General features: G+C 36.7%; 2 protein-coding genes across 7 annotated transcripts; one reads left to right on the top strand and one right to left on the bottom strand.

The window, feature by feature from the left end:
• Window positions 1-489: 489 nt before the first annotated feature.
• LOC135585296 (KH domain-containing protein At5g56140-like) lies at window positions 490-6,028 on the bottom strand. Of its 5 annotated transcripts, none has more exons than XM_065080204.1 (8): window positions 5,769-5,804; window positions 5,169-5,254; window positions 4,197-4,582; window positions 3,115-3,266; window positions 2,178-2,297; window positions 1,976-2,092; window positions 1,148-1,291; window positions 490-1,053 (listed from the first exon to the last, which is right to left on the bottom strand). In XM_065080204.1, exons 3-8 carry the CDS (start codon window positions 4,330-4,332, stop codon window positions 904-906), a joined length of 819 nt encoding a protein of 272 aa, XP_064936276.1. In that variant the 5' UTR covers window positions 4,333-4,582; window positions 5,169-5,254; window positions 5,769-5,804; the 3' UTR covers window positions 490-903. The 5 variants fall into 5 exon arrangements, with proteins under 5 accessions (XP_064936276.1, XP_064936278.1, XP_064936274.1 ...); XM_065080206.1 differs by having other exon boundaries at window positions 3,115-3,263; XM_065080202.1 differs by lacking the exon at window positions 4,197-4,582 and having other exon boundaries at window positions 5,769-6,028.
• A 2,950-nt stretch (window positions 6,029-8,978) lies between these two features.
• LOC103996368 (DNA-directed RNA polymerases IV and V subunit 4) lies at window positions 8,979-15,766 on the top strand. Of its 2 annotated transcripts, none has more exons than XM_009417284.3 (10): window positions 8,979-9,232; window positions 10,012-10,092; window positions 11,558-11,698; window positions 11,834-11,953; window positions 12,998-13,109; window positions 13,214-13,291; window positions 13,391-13,424; window positions 13,524-13,592; window positions 15,088-15,190; window positions 15,410-15,766. In XM_009417284.3, exons 1-9 carry the CDS (start codon window positions 9,166-9,168, stop codon window positions 15,160-15,162), a joined length of 777 nt encoding a protein of 258 aa, XP_009415559.2. In that variant the 5' UTR covers window positions 8,979-9,165; the 3' UTR covers window positions 15,163-15,190; window positions 15,410-15,766. The 2 variants fall into 2 exon arrangements, with proteins under 2 accessions (XP_009415559.2, XP_064936273.1); XM_065080201.1 differs by having other exon boundaries at window positions 13,385-13,424.
• The last annotated feature ends 5,169 nt before the right edge of the window (window positions 15,767-20,935 follow it).

Here is a 20,935-nt window from a genome sequence, read left to right as displayed (position 1 = left end):
TTTAAATATAAGCATAAATTTGAATCAACCTAAAAAAAATTCTTTTAACTTCGATTCCAATATCTTGCTATTATAAAATCAAAATCTCTACCAACTGCTAGAAGCAATATTGGATTGCATTCCATGATAAATATGAACCGAATGTAGCACACACAATCGTTAATCTTTGAATCAACAACATGTAAAGAATAATCCAACTATAGTAGCATCCACAGGCACATTCCATTTGTTGGACAATGGTGTGATGATAAAATGTTAATGACAAAGGCAAAGCCAAACAATGGACATCTCAATGGCAATAGATTCATAGAATTCCTGACTATACGATTACAACAATAATCTCCAGATACCAAAGGCAGATTATGGATCACCAACAATTAAGCATAACAAACTACTCCTGAGAGATTCTTGGTGTAAACTTGATCTATGGCATCCATAATAGATCATGTCACCAGAATCTAGAATGGGACAAGTTGGAACTAAATCAGGTTTTGTAGCTAACGAAATAATTTATATATTGCCGTTACCAGAGTCTTCGATAAGATAAAACCATGCATACAGAATACTACAAAAGCATTTTGAGGACACACTCAGATTATTCAGAACCAATGTACTCATCTATGATTTCCCCTTAATTCATGCATGGCAGTAAAGCACATGCAATGACATACCCTAGTTTCCCAACTTGCTAAGCGACACATTCTCACATTAGGTATTGCATAATTATCACCAAACCCACCAACTGAAGAAAAACACACCGACGAAGTGAGCTAGAACCGACCTTGGTGCCAGCGCCTCCGATGGGGATGCATTGCTTGCTGGCAAGCAATCCCAACATAAACTAGCTGCCGCAGGCAGGTAGAATATGGCCCCACATAGAGGACCTACCAATCGGCAAACATGTTACTCCCTTGTCTTTGCTCTCTTCATACTGAGACTACTGTGGAAGGGGGAGACGGAACCGGACATGTGCCCCCCTTCCTCGCGTAGTGTGCCATTGATCATGGCAAGCTCTCGTAGCTGCTGCTTCTTAAAGAAATCTTGTGACTCCTCCTGAATAAAAGAAATGATAGAGAGAAATGAAAAAGGATATGCAAAACTCTTAGGATGTCAAGTAAACTCAAATTTGGGATGGGAAATAATATACCACGGGTTTTAACAAATCTTCAAGGATTTCACGAGCTTGCATCAGACGAGTGTCAACAATTTCTGCTGGCAGTTCAGCCTCTACAAGTATATGAAGTGGCTCGTTCAAATGTTCATATCCTGGTTTTCCTCTCATCATCTCCTCCTACAAGTAGCGCAAACAGAACAGTCATACATTTGTAGATTCCATACTAAGCAAGACATTCAAATGTCCATATGCTGGTTTCCCACTAATAACCTTCTCTTACAGAAATTATCACCGAAATAGTAGCAGTCAAATATAGACAATTCAAGTTGCAAGGTTACAGTCTTGACCAAACAGGATACTGAGCCCAAGGTAATTGGCACAGGCAGAGAAGAATAAAGAACAGACATAAATTTCAAATGGATACCAGAACAGGTTAATAAGATGCAGAACATGATGTAGCATCTCATTCATATGACACAAACAAGAAAAAGAACATGAACAAAGGGACAGTATAAAGATGAAAATTTACAACTAAGCTCTGGATGTTAAATCTTGGCATTTTTATGAAAACTCAGTTGAGTAGTATTCATCAGATATGATAAGAGAATCAGTCAGTCTCCTCATATAACCATACCTTCTAAACTTGTTGAACGATAATATTTACACGAACAATCCAAAAGAACAATTTAACATGATATCAAGGTCAAAACTGACTATGGAACTTATCTTTTTAATACATAAAATGTTCCTTTCCATATATTTGGAACCTTGGAGTGGTGATCAGTTGATGAGGCAGATACACATCTACATAACCATGGATTATTGCAAAATCAGATACATAAATATGTAACCATGGTTTACCTTGGTGGGATCTTTGATGCTTCCTCTCCCTCTAATCAGTATACGACAATCAGTATTTGCCTCCACTCGCTTTAGGGAGTTTCCTCGAGGACCAAGGAGCCGCCCAACAAAATTGAACTGAGAAAAAGAGGAAAAAACTAGAACTACCTTGTGGGTTTGAGTTGTAATAAAGCTCAGACTTGAGCAAAGAGAAAGAACTTACGGTAGGGAATTTGTCTATAGGAATATCAACCCTGATGGTTTTCTTCACAATAAGACCTGAGGAGCTACCTTCAGAGCCAAGCCAACTATGTGCAGAAGAAGGCTGCACCAGTCCCATCCTCTGCACATTACATCTAATTGTTTAAATGAAAGAAAGTACAATACACATGAAATAACAGATTTGGAGATGCATAGTTTATTAAAAATATGTCCTTTGTGTGGAAAGATTTTAAGATTGGATGGGCGTGAAGATCAAAGACAACAGTGTAGTGCGGTACATAATAAGTAGGTAAAGAGTTCAAATTTAAATTTCAAAATCTATTTCTGTAAGATATTGCATAATATAAATAAATTTAGACAATAGCTTCTCCATAATGAATATTAATTTATTATGTGACTTTCAAGTTTGAAATGGCATTTATGCAAAATCAATAAGAAGCCTTAAGCACATTTTGGAGACTAATATTTTGCTACAAGGCTTGCAGGAGGAATCCAGAGGATCAAGCTACACCGATCAAGAGTAATTACTATGCATTAATAAAATCCATGATAATTATTGAAGAGATTAGACTGTTGATCAATTCAAAACACCATTGAATGACAATTCAAATCAACATCAGGCAAACAAGTTTAACTACCTCCAGAATTAGCAATCCTAAGACAAAAAGGGTCCACACATCATGTGATGGACTTATGGTAGTCATACAGGATTGTAACAGCCAAATAAACATAAATAAATACAGCTCTGAAATAGAGACTGAAATTAGTTCAAGAACACAAAGAACTGGAAACAGCAAGTTAGAATAAAGTGTTAAAATAAATCAAGATGTAAAAGTCAAATAAGAAGTCAATTCTAGTTAGCATGAAACATCAAGAATGCTTCTTTAAACAGCAGATTTAGTTAAAAAGGGAATTATGTTAATGGTTAGTATCCATACTTCAGATTGGAAGGGTGATGCCCATCCATTCATATCATTTGCTCCTCCATTTGAAAATAATCCTCCAGTAGTCATTGGGCTACCATATTCAAGCCCACTTTGATCTAAAAGAGATGCATTTCCCAAGAGCATTGTAACACGTATTATCTCTGCTTCAAAATGTCAATTTCAAGCATAAAATGTATAGGTTAGCATTTGTTAATAAATTAGTAATCAGTAAATGTACAGACATGGCTCAAACAAATGGTTAGTTTACAATCAGTATACAACCAGACTAACACTGTCAGCTACATGCTACAAATTCTTAATTGAATCATCAAACGAGTACAAGTTATTCCAATGCAAGCCATAAAACAATGACAAGATTTACAAACAAAGACGTTGAAATGATCACAATAGTTGGAACAGACGGTTGATTAAGTTGGTCTTTTTTTAATACTTCCACCTTTTATTGAGCTTAAAAACTAAGACGATTAAAGTCATTCAATTAATTGGACCAAAGGGTAGATAGTTAAGGTTGCCTTCTTGTATGCTTCGATCATTCATTTTTGTATCATAACAACATAACATAAGTTATGCCCGTGGGCTTTTAGTAAACTTAAGAAAGTTCATAGGCGCTTTTTTCCTTTTTGAAGTATGGAACTTCCATTGAGAATTAGAGATACATAGCTAGAGAATTGGATGATCTGCAGGCATCGTCTACTTTACAAAAAAAGTTCATAGGCTTTAGTAAACTTAAGAAAGTTTCTAGGCTTTTAGTCAACTTAAGAAGTTTTGATGGCCCTTAGTGAAAAAGTTCTGGTTTTCAATAATTTCTCTTTTATCGTTGTTTTGCAGCTATAGTTCATGTTTTTTTATAAAAAATGAATGCTTAACTATTATGTTTTTGCATGTTCAGATATAAATATTTAGACAATTAGACTGATGTTTGTATCTGTTAACTGTTTAATGTCTCATGTTTATTTGCTACAATAAAGATCATCAGTCTAATAATAACAATCAGTTAGTGCAAAAATTTTCTCATTCAAAATCACAAACCCATAACATAATGAACCAAACAACCTAGAAGAATAGGAAGATACCTCTAGAAAATATGTTTGCCAACAGATCTTCGACCACACAGCACAAAAATGTAAAACACATCCTTCCCAAAGTAGTGTTAGGACAAGAGAAGTTCATGCCCTCCTTGGGAGAACATATGCCCAAGCACCTGAGCATAGAAGAGGCATCATCTGCTCTTTTTCAATTATTATAGTCATGGCAAGATTTTTTTTACCGACAGTATGCTTGCAGCTTTTATTCTAAAAGGAATCTTAAGCTTCCATGCCATCTCATATCAATTTGGAGGCCAGTGTCCAAAAAGCTATGGGAGTATCTCTTATGTCAAACATGATAGTAATCCCTGACCTCAATGCTTCCATGCCAAGGTCCCAAAGTAATTTCGGCCTGCCCATTGGAGGTTCTACTGCTGCAAAAGGTACTGATTATTGACAACTTAATATGATTGAAAGAGACAATTCTAATAATTCTCTGCATTGGTTAAGTTATCTTAATGAACCTTGGCTTTCTTAACTTGGTCACAGCTCACAGCCAATGATTATAGTGACTTATAAACAGGCTAGCAAAGTGATCTAGTGACAAGTAAATTTTCAGGAAGACAAAGCGTTTTCAGGCAATGAAAGAAGGACAAAGATGCTAAAAGCAAAATGAAGTAAGAATACGTATGAGCGAGTGAGGTTGTGTGTGCGTGACATCTACCACCACACAATAACTTGTTACTGATTAGTTGATTTTGATCTTGAAGGAGAATTTAGTAATAGATTAACACACGAGACTCGTCAGTTGTGTCCTTCCATGCAATGAAGCCAAAAGAAATGCAAAGAACTACGGAATAAACAAACTCATAAGGTAATGCACCATCAGAATGTTCAGACAAAATCCTCTTAAGAGCAATAAGCAAGGCATTTCGAAAAGGAAGATTGAAAGGTCTCAAGAAGAACAAAAGCAACATCCTGATGCATCTGAAATTACTGAAGTTAAATTATGAATCTCACCCTGGTTCAGTAGACGATAACAATGGGGAAGCACGGGCACAAAAGGACTCAGCTTTTGACGCTCAGCAAGTAACTCTGAGAGATACCTGCAAATTATCAATTAGCCCTTTGTCACGATCTTGGGAGTCTCAACACTTTCCTTTATGCAGAAAAAGAACGACCCGTCAACTGAAAATCTACACTATAATCCTAGTCGAAATTAACAGATCTTGCAAAGAAAGGACATCCGAAGGATCATGGAAAATAATGCAAATAATTGTAGAACTCAGTAAATAGACATTAGGACACGGAAATAAACAAAATTTATCATATTTGACAATAATCCAGAATCCAACCCACAAACAAGGATGTAAAAGGCATCTGAAAGATCTCAGCTTTAGAGTGGAGAAAATCTAGAAGATGGTTAGCGACATATCCGATCGTCCAAAAACCGCATAAGAGGAGCCCTTAAGGATCAGGACAAAAGAAAGAGGAAGTTCGAGGCTATGGATCGATCGTCGATGAAACAAGAAAAAGGAGATGATCGAAGACCAAACAAGGTCAGGAGCAACCATTTTCCAAGAAAAGCCGGGATTTTGAGAGGAAAAGGAGGCGGCCTACTTCTCCTGCTCGGCGAAGGCTCCGGTGGCGGAGCGGATGCCAGGGATGTGGGGGGAGTGCGGTGCGGTGGAGGGAGAAGGGGAGTAGGCCATGAATCTGCCGGAAGCCATGGTTCCGGCGAGATCGACGGCAATTTCCGGCCAGGTTCGGGTCGTCGGCGACACGGATCCCGGCGAGATCTCGATGGCCCAGGGCAATCCAGGATCAGCCGGCGGAAAAGGGCAAGCAGGGCAGGGAGACACCACAGGAGGCGGAACAGAAAGCGAAGGTATTTATAGTGGGAGGTAAAAGAGAGGCAAAGTGGCATAGCATTCACAGTTCACTGTGGGGGCAGTCGCAAGAGGTAAATGAGCTCCTTTTGTTGGCTTCTATGCACACAGCCTTAATCTCGAAGCTTTTCTTTTTTTGTGGTTGACTCAACCACATTGCTTTGGGTTAAGATTCATGTGACTCCACCTTAAATTGCAAGGGCTCCACCTTTCCAGATTTTGATCATCCTATGTGATGCTAATTATATATATTTTTTTTAGTTATTTATTTTTTATATCTTAAAAATTATATTTATATTCTTATAATTATAAAAATAAAATATTTAAACCTATTTATCCTAACATTATAACTATATAAACATTATATTTATGATAAATATATTTAGATATTTTACTTTTGTAATTATAATGATGTCAATATAATTTTTTTTAAGTGTACAGATCGAGATGTTAAAAATAACTAACTGGATGAGGTAATATATAATTAGTCCTCCTATCAGACTATATATTAATTAATATTATAAAAACAAAATATTTTAATATCTGACATATAAATCATTCAATATTAAATGGTATTGAGATCAAAAGAATGTTAATATATAACTTGGAATCTAATCACTTAAGTAGCAAAACAAAAAACTCAACTCTCTTTACTATGTACATTAATTTGCAAGGGATGCTTATTGCCAGTTGAGCCACACAACATTCTTCAGCTCGATGCCTCAATACAAATGAAGTGAAGGAAAAGGTCATGGTGATCATGGAAGAGTCCAGCAAAAAGGCATGTTCTTCTGTGGAAGCAAGCATGCCAACCAATGGTCTGACCTAATTCCCCTCTCCCTCTTCATAATGGCTCATGATCCTGAGGTCAGGTGCTTCAGATCTTCATCCATGTGGCTCTTAAAGCACCATGAATGGTGGTGATTTGGTGGCCATGCACCTGCAAAGTCACAGCTTCTTCCAGTGACAGTGAGAGTTGCAGGGCTCTTTTCCTGTGATGAATGCTTTCTCCCCTGCAGTTCAAGTCAAGACAGAAAGCTCTCAGTGCATTGTGTCAAAAGATTTCCTTTTCATGTTCACTGCACCATTTGTCTCCATGCAGAATAGCAGCACATCATTTTACCAACTGTGTGTGCATTGGCAATTAGATTTGGAGATGTGTTTGTGTTAGAGATAATTGCTTTTGAAATTTGATCATCTTGACATTCAGAGCTTCATATATCTTGATTAAGCAGAAGATAATTTTGCTACAGGGCAGATTAAATTAGTGGGAGTAGAAATCTATGCTTCTATGGTGGTTTCACTGCATGTTTGATGAGATTTGAGACTAATTAATAACACATGAGGTGAAGATGTAAGGTAGATAGCTACAAATAAGTACAAGAAACCAAAAAAGATGGAGATTAGGAGTTAATATGTCCTTATCAGATAGACTGTGATTGAAAGATAAACTTGTAGCAGTGACAACCAATATATTATATTTTAGTTGTTGGTTGCATGAAGAATCTTATCACAGAGCAGAGAATTCTGCAGTGGTATCTGACAACTGCTTGGTATGATTTCACTGAATGATTTATAGGTGAATTTTCGAAAAAAAATAAATTTTAAAAAACTTTTATATAATATTTTTTATTTTTAAAAATTTTCACATAATATTCGTATAAAAATATTATTTTATTTTTATTTCTGTTAAACCGACGATTGCCCTCGGTTCCATGAATTTACAAGTCACGCCTCCTCTGCTTCATCGCTTATCTTCGATGACAAAAGAGTCCTATAAACGATGACAAAGATTAATTTTAACAAACGTGTTACGAGAATCTGAACATACGAAAGATAGTTGATAGTATGATACGATTTGACTTTACTAACATTCCTTCATAACAAATAATTATTAATATTATAATATTTTTATAAAATATATACATCTAAATTTAAGACAAAGTGAAAAAATTAGAATTTTATTATTGTTTATCATGTAAAAAAAAGGATTTGCCATCCTTTTGTTTTGAAATATATCAAAATATTCTTAATTTCCGTTCAAGATCTGAATGAAATATTTTGTGAATATTTAATACATATAATAAAGTTAATAATTAATATTTACGAGAATTTAAGTTAATTAATATTGATATAGTATTTTTTTAGTTTAATGATAGAAATACTGTTGCCTCGTTGACCGATTTGGTTTAACAAGTTTGACTGATTTCACTGTGAAACTTAAATTACATGAATGTATTTTTAATTATTTTTAACCGTATATATATATATATGTATATATATATATATATATGTATATATATATATATGTATATATATATATATGTATATATATATATATGTATATATATATATGTATATATACATGTATATATATATATATACATATATATATATATACATATATATATATATACATATATATATATATATACATATATATATATATATATATATACATGTATATATACATATATATACATACATATATATATATATACATATATATATATATACATATATATATACATATATACATATATATATATATATATATATATATATATATATACATATATATATATATATATATATATACATATATACATATATATATATATACATATATATATATGTATATATATATGTATATATATATATGTATGTATATATATATATATATACATATATATATACATATATATATATGTATATACATATATATATATGTATATATATATATATATATGTATATATATATATATATGTATATATATATATATATATATGTATATATATATATATATGTATATATGTATATATATATATATGTATATATATATATATATATATATATATATATATATATATATATATACATATATATATATATATATATATATATATATATATATATATATATCGCTCTGTTATCGTTGGAAGCCTCGCCTGTCTCATCTCACGGTGGACGCAGGTGGCGGAAGTGAGCCCTACGGTTTGAGGAGTCGCTCTTCACCGGTCTTCGATTCGATTCGGATCCTTCGCCGCATTGTTTGAGCCCTCATCTCCGAGATCAGATCGAGCGCTATTTCTTAGCCGGAGAAGAATCCCTTTCTCTTTCTACATCGATGGCAGAGAAAGGGGGAAATGGGTCTCCTTTCCCGAGAGGGAAGGCTGCTGCGCCTTTGAAGCAAGGTCGGACATTTTCCTTTTCGTGCTTTTCTTGGTCATATTTTGAAGCAAGATTGAAGCAATCCGATCCGATTTTTACGTATGCTTGCTTCCGAATCAGGTTATGTTGGAAGAACTATTAAACCTAAGTCTATTATTTCCTTTTCGTCCAGTGGTTGGTCGTCGAGAACTATTAAACCTTGTGCTTTATCTCTATGATTTGTTCTATCTCATAAGCTAGCTTACTTCCTGTCTGCATTCTTCAGTGTTAGTACCTTGTTATTTGTAAGTTGATAGCCACTGTTAGCTAAATAATGGGTTGATGTTCCATTGTCTTCTTGATGAAATGATACAATTGTTTTACTTATTTCTCTATATAATTAAACTATTATCTCTGTAATGAAACCACTTTAACTGAGAAGTCAATGTATTCCTTGTCATCTTGAGAAGGTAGCCTTGCAAGAATCTTCCTTTGGCTTTTTGTGCTGTTATATTTCTTAAAGAAAAAGTAAAATTTTCCAGCATAATAACAGTCTGGAGTACAGATATGCACACCCCTTCCTCCTTGTGGCCCTTGTCACTGTATGCTTTGGTCAATTCCTTAATATGAAATCTATCATGACGTGATTATGTATTGTGTAGTTTCTCTTACTGGAAGATCCTTTGTACGTATATGACTACCTTCTACTTGGAATTGTACTATGATCCTTGACCTGTGAGAATATTCATTAACTTGGACTCGGCCTTGATTGAGATGAGCTTCTTGTGCTTGGACACTTTCTAAAGCAACCTTTTGCATGCAGGATCACTCAAAGGAAATAACAGTGGTGCTATGGACGAGTCAACACATATTGAAATTGACTCCTCGGACTCTGAGCTTGAAGGTTGATGACTTTTTTTTTTGCTTTTTCCAGTCCTCTAGTTTTCATTTTTTATGTAGATTTTCTCTAACTAGGATAAATACAAATGTTGTTTGTTAGTTGCGATAGTAAATGGGATGAAAATTTCCTGTTCTCAACAGCAAGATGAGGGCCTTGCAGCTAAAGGTACACGTCAAGCTGTTGCCTCTAGTCCTTTCGAAGGGCTAATTTGATGGATGAAGTTTCCGTTCTGTCACGAACTTAACTGGTTTTGCCTAAGTCGTGCAGCACCTTTGCGTGTCCGTCCGCAAAGGTCAGTCCCCTCGAAACCTCCCATGGTCCCTTAGGACCTACAAAAAGAAAACAAGTTAGAGAAAGCGCCTCACTCGAGATTCACAAGCAAACATTCAAGAAAATACTCCATAACCAATGCAAATTACAAACAGACTTCACAAGCTCTGAACGATCGCACAACAAAGGATCCAAAATGATCCATTATAGACCGAGATCTCTCACAAATGTTCACATGACATAACATTTATTTACAAGCCTAAAACGACTACCAAACCCAACTAAAATAGGGTTGTTAAGCCTTCGATCGTCCCGCTACATGTTGCGCAAAGCGTGAACAAACCAAAAGACACGGACATACATGAGCATTACATTAAACCCCCTGTTTATAGTTTTGTCCGTGACAGTTCATAGTTTTGATGTCATTTTATCATTTCTTGGATATCAAAAAATGACACATCCAATAAAAGGAAATTAACAGCATTTATATATAAAGTTTTTCTTTGTTTAGTGCAAAATGCATTTGCTATTTTTTAATCAACTATTCAGTATCTTAAATGTCCAGCATAGCAATGTGCTTGCATGTGCTGATAGGGCCATATATCTTACAACATTCTGGTTTTGACCATCTCCACGTCATTGGGAAAGGGAGAATAGACTATCATCGGAATTGAAATCCTCTTGGTTCTAATTAATACTTTATGGTCCGAAATGAGAGATTTGTGCAAACCAGTTGGGTTAAAGTATTTATAAATTTACTTAACCACTGATTTTATAGCTGGAAGTTGAAACTAAAATTATGTGATGTTGGATGTGTTCCTAGTAATCCATCTTTGTTGTTTTCACATCACACTTACCAAGTTGGTGCCTCCTAGTTTGTTGATCAGCACTGGGTACATGTCCTGATTTCGTTATCTGCTTTATGGGTAAACATCCTGAGCAGTGTTCATTCAATTAATAGGCCTGATTTGTGTTGCAACTTGTGGCAATTTGGATAAAATAAGTTGTATGAATGTTTGCCAAATAACAGAAGGCAAGGCAAAATGTAAACTGTAAAAGTTTTTGCTCTTTGGTTATGAGTAATGTGCCTCAGATTGTGTCGACCGAGTGAGGAGTAGGAAATTTTCCAAATAGCATTGACCAATGTATATGTATACTTAAAACTATTTGCTGCTCACTTTTGGCCATTAATTCTTAGGTTTTGTTGAAGAAAAAGTTCCAACTTCTTTAAATGCAAATGAAAAATCATCAGCTGAACAGAAATCCGGTAAGAAGAAAGTCTCCTTTGGAAGTCTGAAATCAAGTGGGAAGACATCGTTTGATACACCAACTGCTAAAGGTTTGCCTTTGCACCTCTTTGGTTATTTATATAAATTTTCATGTCACATATTGACAAAATCTCAGGAGGTGTTGTTCTACTTTCCTTGAACAATTTCAGGTGAAAATAAGTTCTTTGTCATGTTTAACTTTGCAGGAGACTTGGGAAAAGGAGGAAAAGGTTTTAGTGTAGGAAAGGCTGGTGGAAAGGGTAGTATACCAGAAGCAACACCAATAAAGCCCCTGGTTACAGAAGTGGAATTGAAACTTGAACTAGGTTGGTTCTTGTTATCAGCAAAATTGTTCTATCTTTTTCAGTTCTTATGTCTTTTTTTTAATGCTTTTAGTGTGTTTGATTTCTGCTAGCTATTGGGAACTTTAGGAGTTATTAGACATCATGTTTACCTATACTCTGTGCTTTCCATATCTTCTATTTTAAGCCACCATAGAACCAAGGTCCAATCAGACTCCCAACCTTATTTGGTCAGGTGCTATTGTTTTTTCCTAATTGTCAGCTCTATGTTCTTTTTACCACAATCCTGAACTATAAGGTGTCTGTCGAAGAGAACCTTAGGAAGGGATCCATCACAATTCATATCGAGGCTTGTTATCTACAAGCATGTATGTAGCCTCCTTTCTTGTCAAGGCTTGTTTTATACGTACACATACATATATTGTGAAGGAAACCATGAACAATCCACAGTGTATATTCATATCTTCCTTCATATTGAGGTTTTTTTTGTACATATATATAACTCACTTTTTTAAAGTAGAAACTAAAATGATTTAATTAAGAAAAATACTAGGTTTGTTTTACCATCCATAGTTGTCATTATATTATGCCATGACTGGTAAATTGATTTACATTATTCCCTTTGGCTTCAAAACATATGCTATCATGAATATTTTTTTTAATGTGAAGTTGACATTCTATTTATGGAATCAGATTATGTCCTACTAAGCATTATAGGGCATTATCCAAAGCTGATTAGTTATGTAGGTGTCGAAGTAACCTTGCTTCATAAATGCACCTAGTATATATTTTTGATGATGTAAAACATAATGATGCTTGTAAGCTTAATTTGGAGTTTTTGGTTCCACAAATCCAACTTATCAATATTGGACTAGAAAAAGATTTTGAATCAATCAGGCAAAAGAGATATATAATAACCTTTTTTTTTTTTCTGTTTGAACATCAGACTTAATCATATGCTGATAGTTTATTTTAAGTTGGAACTTTGTCATTACTGTTGATATTCTAAACATCTATTCCCAGCTAGACACTTCTAGAAATATAGATTATTTGTTGATTGACTTGCAGAACTTCCAAAGGGGGCTAGATTGTTGATGGATTGCGAAGCAGCAGAAGTTTTACAAGAAATCCAGGGACACATGACTGTTTTATCAGATGATCCAAAGATAAAAATGCCTGAGTAATGGTCTAGGAATTAGATTTTAACTTTCTTCTTCAGGCATCGTCCTTCCTAATTTTTCTTACTGGTAAAGAACTTTTTAAATATCAGTTTTTTTCTTTCAGGTCATTTAGCAAAGCTTTGCAGTATGCCAAAATCAATGCTCACTACACGAATGTTCAGTCCGTGAGACAAGTTTTAGAGTATCCTTTGGTTGAACTTGCTTTAGTAAGTTATGTTGTGTACTTTGTCACTTGCCCAACTGAACAAACTGCCTGTTTGGCCATTAACTTCAGTTCTAGGACTTTGAAACAGAATGGGGTTACTGATGGCGAGGTTTGGAGCTCAACTATAATGTTCTTTGTCCTTCTTCTTCTCCTCCTTTTTTGACCCAGTGTCATGCCCTCTGAGGTTTTCTTTTCAATTTTGATACAGATATGCATGATTGGAAATGTTGATCCTGAGACCCTTGATGAAGTTTATGCGCTAATACCTTCCTTAAAGGTCAGATCTGTCTTTTTAATGTAAATTGGAATTTCTTTTAAGATTATCATATCGATGGTTTTGTTTTTTCTAAGATTAATGTTGCTACTAAACATAGATATATGTTTATTTAGCCATGATGCTTGATAAGAATTCTAAGAACATATTATGTTACAAAATATGATTGAAGCTTCTGCTGCACAGTGAAACTTTTATTCTTTGCTTGTGGAAAAAGGAATTAGTTGGTTTTGGAAGTTGCATGGGTAATTTAGTATATACATATCCTTCACATTCCACATGATCAAAAAGGCATATATAGAAGTTGTCAACTAGCTTAGCTAGAAGTACTGACCTTGATTGTTGATAGCAAGATCTTGGGATCAAATTATGCCTTTGCCACTTACCAGTGATTTAAATGGGCGCTTGGGAGCTCGCCTCGGCGCTTGGGCGAGCCGAGGCCCAAGCTCCTCAACAATGCACCAGCAGCGCGCTTCAATGAGGCGCCGCTTGGGTGCTTGCCCGAACCCAAGCGTTGGATGACTTAGGCGAGCGCTCGGTTCAAATAGTTGAATCGAACTAGACTTTTTAAGTCTAGTTTGATTCAATAGTGGTTATTTGGTTCGATTGAATCAACTAACCACTTTCTTACCTGCAAAAGCCACCTCGCACGCCCGTGTGACCTCGACCAATCAACCCTAGAGAGCGCTCGTGCCTCCGTCGCCAACACTTTTTGCCGTTGCCTCCGCTGCAGACGCAGTAGACCGAGGCCTCCTCTGTTGCTGACAAACAGATCTGACTGCTTAGCCTTCGTCCATAGCTTCCTTCCACCGCCGTTGGCAATTCCTACCATCGAGGGAGAGGATCGCAGCTTCCTCCACGACTGACATATACTTCGGAAGCTTCCTTTATCCACGACGTTGTCGTCCGTAGCTTTCGTCGCTGCTGTCCACAGCTTCCGCTGCTGTCGCAGCTATCATCAGTAGCTTCCTCCGCTGCTGCAACTATTATCAGCAGCTTCCTCCACCGCTACTACTGTCGTCCACAGCTTCCTCTGTCACCGCTGTCTTCTCCTTCCCTACTGTCAACTATTGGTGACACTTTTCTCTAGCTTGTTTTTTTCTCCCCCCTCTGCTACTATTAATGGTTTTCTTCTCCTCTCTAACTATTGTTAACATTAAATAATATACTGTTAATAATAGATTGTTAAATCTCTAATCTTTGTTGTTTTAAAATTATATATTAGGTTTTAGAATTAATGACAAGTGTACAAAGCAGTTTAATTTTAAGACAAGTCTTCATAAACATGCTTAGCATATTTTTATTTAGTTGTATATGATTTTAATTATAATACTCGGGAGCGCCTTGCTTCGCTTTGGTGGGCACCTAGGCGAGCGCTTAGCGCTTTTTTATTTAGTTGTATGTTTGTCATGGTTTTACTTTCGAGGAGTTACTCCTTTTAAACCGTCAGATCCCTTGAACATGTCACATGAAAATTTTTTGTTTTATATATTTTCAGACAAATAAGCATAAGAATGAAGGAGCTATTGCAGATGTACTTTCGAGTCTGGCAAACTTCAGAACTTCAAAGTAACTCTCACTACGAGTTGCAAGTAAATATTGTAAGCGTTTCTTGCTCAAGTTACCATTGAAGTTCATTTGTGCAAGCAGTTTACCCATTTTTGTAAAGGAAGTTTTTTTTTCATTGGCTGTGTTGCTAACAAGTTATTTGTATCTGAAACAATTAGTGATTGTAGAATCTTGTTAGATCATAATTTTTCCCATAAAAGAAACCCAAAGGATTTACACTAGCTTACACATAATTCTTGCTCCTTTCTCAGAGATTAGGTTTCTTCGGAACTGGATATCAGTATTTTGTATGAAGCTATTTGGTTCTCTGCAACTGAAGTACAGAATCCCCTAAGGGTAGCAACCGAAGCCATCACCTTAATTCTATCTTGAAACTCACGAGAAGCATATAAGCAACTGGATCTGTAATCTGATGTAAGGTGAAATGGTAACATACTGTTTGCACGTGCACCTCATCAATTCTGGATTTATATTGAAAACTGTTGTTCAAATTCAGTGATGTTGCAGTCCTGGAAACTGCATGTGACTATACATTGTAGGCTTGTTCCCAATTGTTACTGATTTTATACATCAGTTTAACTAAGGTTCTTTTGATTGTTTGTGCTGGTCGTTACAGGTGCTTTAAATTCCACCTACTTGCCTGAGTTCATATTCTGTAATCACATCAATAATTTCATAACTAAAATCTGCAACCTGTTTATGAACTGGGAAACTAGGTTGATTTGTTAGTTTACATATTGAGCTGCTATTGAATTGTAAACTGAAAGGCTTGTGCTGCCGAAGAATACCACTCAGAATATTCAGGTAGCAGTCAAGAGAGCAGACTATATATCTTCAAAATTATAAATCCAAGTGTTGAAAACATAGTGCAGTAATCTATGGCCTGTCTAAATAAGGATCTCCCTTGCTAAATGTCCTTCTGAAATACATGTTTCGTAGTGTCACAGAACTTAAATCTGCATGGAGACTTTTAGGTTGGGACGGTCTTGAGCAATCTATCAGAACAACAAAGAAGCTATAAAAGTACCCCTATTTGTTTTCTTTCAGAGTCCTGCCTGTTTACATTGGATCTGGGAGTTGGGCTAGGATAGATTGGGTTGGTTATGGTGTTACATGGATTCTTACTGTGAGTTATCTAACTCTTTAATCATGCAGTTACAATCTCAATCGACATAACAGTATAAGATGCGTGAATCTTTTTGTGATATTAAGTCTTTTAAAGAACTTGTATTTCACATTCTCATAATATGATACTAGTCACACCTATTTTTTCTTCTCAATATTTCTACATTGTCTCCTAGCTGAATCAGATGCTTGGCTACACATCTAAATCTGATTTGATCCAAATCTGATTCTTGTACATGTTGTTGTCATCATACAGCAGTCACAGATGTGAGGTAATTATATCAATATCTTGGTAAATAATATTACCATTTAAAATGTGTATTGACTCTGATTATTAAGTTTCTAATCTCATTGGTGCATGATGATACATTATATGTGCTGCTATCCCTTAAGTTCACTTCTGACAGACCCTAATCTTGATGAAACAACCACCCGTTCTTGGACCAGAAATGTGCCATGGGATAAATTCCTTATCCTTTGATAAGGTTTTGTTGCTATTCTGCTCTTTATTGGTAGGAATAGTAAGGTTGTGTAGGCTTCTGTATGGAGAATGACTGTGTTGGCATTGACTCTCCTTTGCAAAAGTGTCTTCTGCAATTGTCCAAGCTGCAATTACTGAGCAAAGTTATTTCTGCAAATTTTTTTGCTTTTCTTTGTAATATAGAATGACTGTTAGTGTTGGCTCTTCGTGTCAAAAGTGTGTTTTGTGTCCCATTTGCCTGTGTTGTCTATGCTGCTACTAGTGAGCAAATTTTTTTCTGCAAACTTTTTGCTTCTTTTGATAATGGAGAATGACCATGTTGGCATTGGCTTTTGTTGGCAAAATGTGTTTTTTGTTTCATTTTGTATGTGCTGTCTATGCTGCTATTGCCAAGCAAAATTATTTCTGCAAGTACTTTGGCTTCTCTTTGTAATACTTCATAATTTACTTGATCAAGATTTTCAGCTATGTCAGAACACTCGCTTAATATATTTGTATCGTATTGGTTCGACAAGATTTGAAACCAATATTGATCAACATTTTTAACCTTGATTAGTTATTCTTTACTTTGGAAACCTCTGGTTCTAGTTTTGCATGAGTATAATAGAATTTTAAATATATTAAAAATGAACAAACCAACAACAAATTTAAGTATAATATGCATGCAATGTAGAAATATGGGTCACTTGGATGTTTCTGGAATGTTGACAGATTTTGACATTTTATAGATCATGTTCCATTGGGAGTGTGCTATTTCATGATCCAAAGCAATTAGGACAAGGGCAGGGAAAAAAAATGACAACATAAATAAAAACTATGAAAAGGACAAGCAGAATATTTGTTACATTCTTGTAATATGTACATCTAGCAGATCAACATTATGGGGTTGTTTTTGTAATATGTAATATGTACACCAAACTTTTTGACAATCTTTACAGAGTATCTGTTGCATTTTTGCAGTGTTTACATCTACTTTTTTGACACTCTTTTACTGGCAGGATGGTCTTTTGAGGTTGGATTAATGGATTCCTTGATGGAGCTAATTCCTCTTTATTATCCTTTTGTGTCTTTAAGTAAAATTTTTTCCACCTTTCCCTCTTCTCTCATGTGCAATTCTGACATTCTCAGTCTTATTCTAGGAAGATGCACTTCTGCATATTTCATTACATCCCAATAAATGTTTGACATAAAATAAAAAAAATAATGTGGTAAATCATGATAATTACCCAAAACAGAAAGAGAAACAAACACATAAAAAGGGAATCAGAAAGCTGTACATTTAATGTACTTAGATACATGCATTTTGTCCATCAATGAGGAGGTCAACAAAGTTGCTGAAAATAGTCGATTGATTTTGAAAAGGAAAAAAGAAGAATATTTCTTTCTTTTAATGCAGTGACACTTTGCCTGAGTTGCTAACCAGTTTTCTGTGCCAGGAATCTTCTGTGTTAGGCATTACTTACTAGTGCATTTTTAGTTTTTAAAAAGTAATTAGAAAGTAATTATTCTTGTTACAAATGCTATAATTTGGGAATTTAAATGCACAATGGATATGTTTCATATCAGACAAGACCTAATCTTTACTGGAGGGGCTGTACTGGGTCTCACTTGAGGCCTGCACACAATGAGGTGGCTGTCCAAAGGTACAGAGTCTGTCCTAGCCATCATAATAATGGAATCTGCCTACACTCTTTAGTACCACATTACCCATCAGTCAAAGGCACAAGTCATAGGCATAATAATTACATATCATTCCAACACCACAGTCCTGGCAATCACCAAGGTATGATTTCCCAACACCCTAAAACAAACAGCCATGAGCTTAACTTACCTTCTCTTTTTCTTACAGGTGGGGGCCTTTCTCTCTGATTTGTCACATCAAGTGGGTAAATTGTGCAAGCACAGGCCTGCTACCCCACTGTTTCCAAGAGCCACAAGGTAGTACAAAATTTTCCCAATCCCAACATATAGTTATAGTAACTTTGACTCTGTCTAAAGGAGTAGATCTCCATTGCTTCTGCTAGGAGAAGTCAGTGACTGATATAAACAGGTTCTTCAAGGAGAAAAGATGACAGGACACATGATTGAGCCAATCTACATCCCCTTCATGCCCTCACAATTACAATGAGAAGGTTGAGTGCAAGTAAGTAGCTTGAATTCCACTGGTTTTCTTGCGTGTGGCTTTAAATGCATTACATACAATAAAACAAATTGTGAGATGTGGCCATTAAATGGTGCAAGTGTAGAGGAAGAACACATGTGAGACACAATATTTCTTACCTGCTGTATGGTCCCATGGTGTCACGACCTTAGCTGGTTTTGTCTAAGGCGTGCGGCACCCTCGCACGTCCGTCCGCAAAGGTCAGCCTCCCCGAAGCCTCCCATTGTCCCTTAGGACCAACAAAAGAGAGAACGGGTTAAAGAGAACGCCTCAATCGGGATCCACAAGCAAACATGTCCGAAAAACACTTCATAGACAATGCAAATTACAAACAGACTTTACAAGCTCTGAATAGTTGCACAACAAAGGGTAAAATGGTCCATTACAGATCGAAAAGCTCTCGAACGTGTCCACATGACACAACCTTTATTTACAAGCCTAAAGAGGCCACCAACCCAACTAAAATGGGACTATTAAGCCTTCGGCCGCCCCTTTACATTCTTTACAAGGCATGAACATGCCAAAAGACAACGGACAGACATAAGCATTACCTCCAACATCTTGTTTAGAAGTTTGTCCGTTACATTCTCCCCCACTTATCCCTTCGACGTCCTCGTCGAAGCCTTTGTGAACACTGCAACTCTTCGCCTTTGCTGAGTCTTCAATCTTCTGCTCCAGCTGCAATGCGCCTCCTGGCTCCCAACTGCTCTCCGCTGCTGTTTTTGAGTAGTCGAACTTTGATCCGCCATGTTGCTTCAACTCACCAATGACTCTGACTCTGGTGTGGGGTTGGCTGAGTTGTGTTGATCCTCGTTGATTCCTGCGGATCCACCAAATGAAGGAAAAGACCATTCTTACTGCGCCAGTTTCTCAAAATTTCCACATGCTGCTTGAACTGGGTGGATGCTTGTTGGAGCTTTAACGAGCATCGCCTCGCAAACTTCTGAAGTTTTGGGTCCTTCCTCCACAAAATCTGCTCATTGACTCTTCTTTCAGTTAGTTGTCACATCCAAGTAGGTTCGCATCACTTCCGCTTTCGATTGGCATTTCGTTGGGAAATGAAGCGGACAATCTACTCTCAGTAGCACTGATCACCGTTGGTGAGGATTTTGACAACTATTGTCTTCCATTATCTTCGAAGGGTCTTTGAACTTGTGCAGAGCTCCTCTGCTGGATAGATAAGAGAACTGGGGTACTCGGTTTCGCCCATTCTCTTAAGAGTTGAGAAGGCAAAGGTTACTTGACTTCGCCCGCCTCCTCGAGGTTGTACTTCATGCATCGAGCTGGTTACTGGCCTTCGCCTGCTCTTTGCTCACACTTCTGAAGCACTTGAAGTGTTTGCACTCCTTGCGTTGAGTTAGTTACTGTGATTCACCTTCTCAATGCCATTGAACTTCTGGAATGCAGGAAGTTTTCACCCCAACTTGGAGTAATTCTCTGATAGATGAGGTCGCCTCTGGGATTGTACCGTCTTCTCCATCAACACTGCCGCCTACTCCACTGAGTAGCAAAGGTACAGCACCGCGTACTGCCTGCTTCGTTCCTTGGTCGTGCACTCTTGCATGACCCGAAGTCCTTCACTTACGGCTATCTTGATGAGAAACTTTGTTGACACCGGTCTTACGAAGTTTCTTGGCCTCTGCCCTTCAGCCTTGTCTCGGTACTTGGAGATTGCCTCTGCATGCTCCACCTCCTCGGCCCCTTTCACGACCAAGCGCTCTCCCTCTGTGAGAGCAAGGGATCAATGACTTGCACGGAAGTCCCGCCTCTGCGGTACCATGGCGCTGCCATGCCCATGGCCCTACTATCCGTCGCCTCGCCTCTGTATCCCTTTCCTTCACAATCAGTAGAGATGTCTCCGTGGCACTCCTCTGAGTCCACCTCCATTCTAACTGATGCTTGATTTTGGGTAGCTAAGTCCCTCTGGACTCGTCGTCGCTTCCTCGCCCCTTTCGACTTCCTGCTTCAACACCTCTGTGTTCTCCAAGCAGTCTGTTTGGTCGATGGAAA

Source organism: Musa acuminata, chromosome BXJ1-8 (genome assembly GCF_036884655.1).
Source record: "Musa acuminata AAA Group cultivar baxijiao chromosome BXJ1-8, Cavendish_Baxijiao_AAA, whole genome shotgun sequence".
Lineage (NCBI taxonomy): Eukaryota > Viridiplantae > Streptophyta > Magnoliopsida > Zingiberales > Musaceae > Musa > Musa acuminata.
The sequence above is the reverse complement of the archived record's forward strand: the minus strand, read 5'-3'. Positions and strand labels throughout refer to the sequence as shown.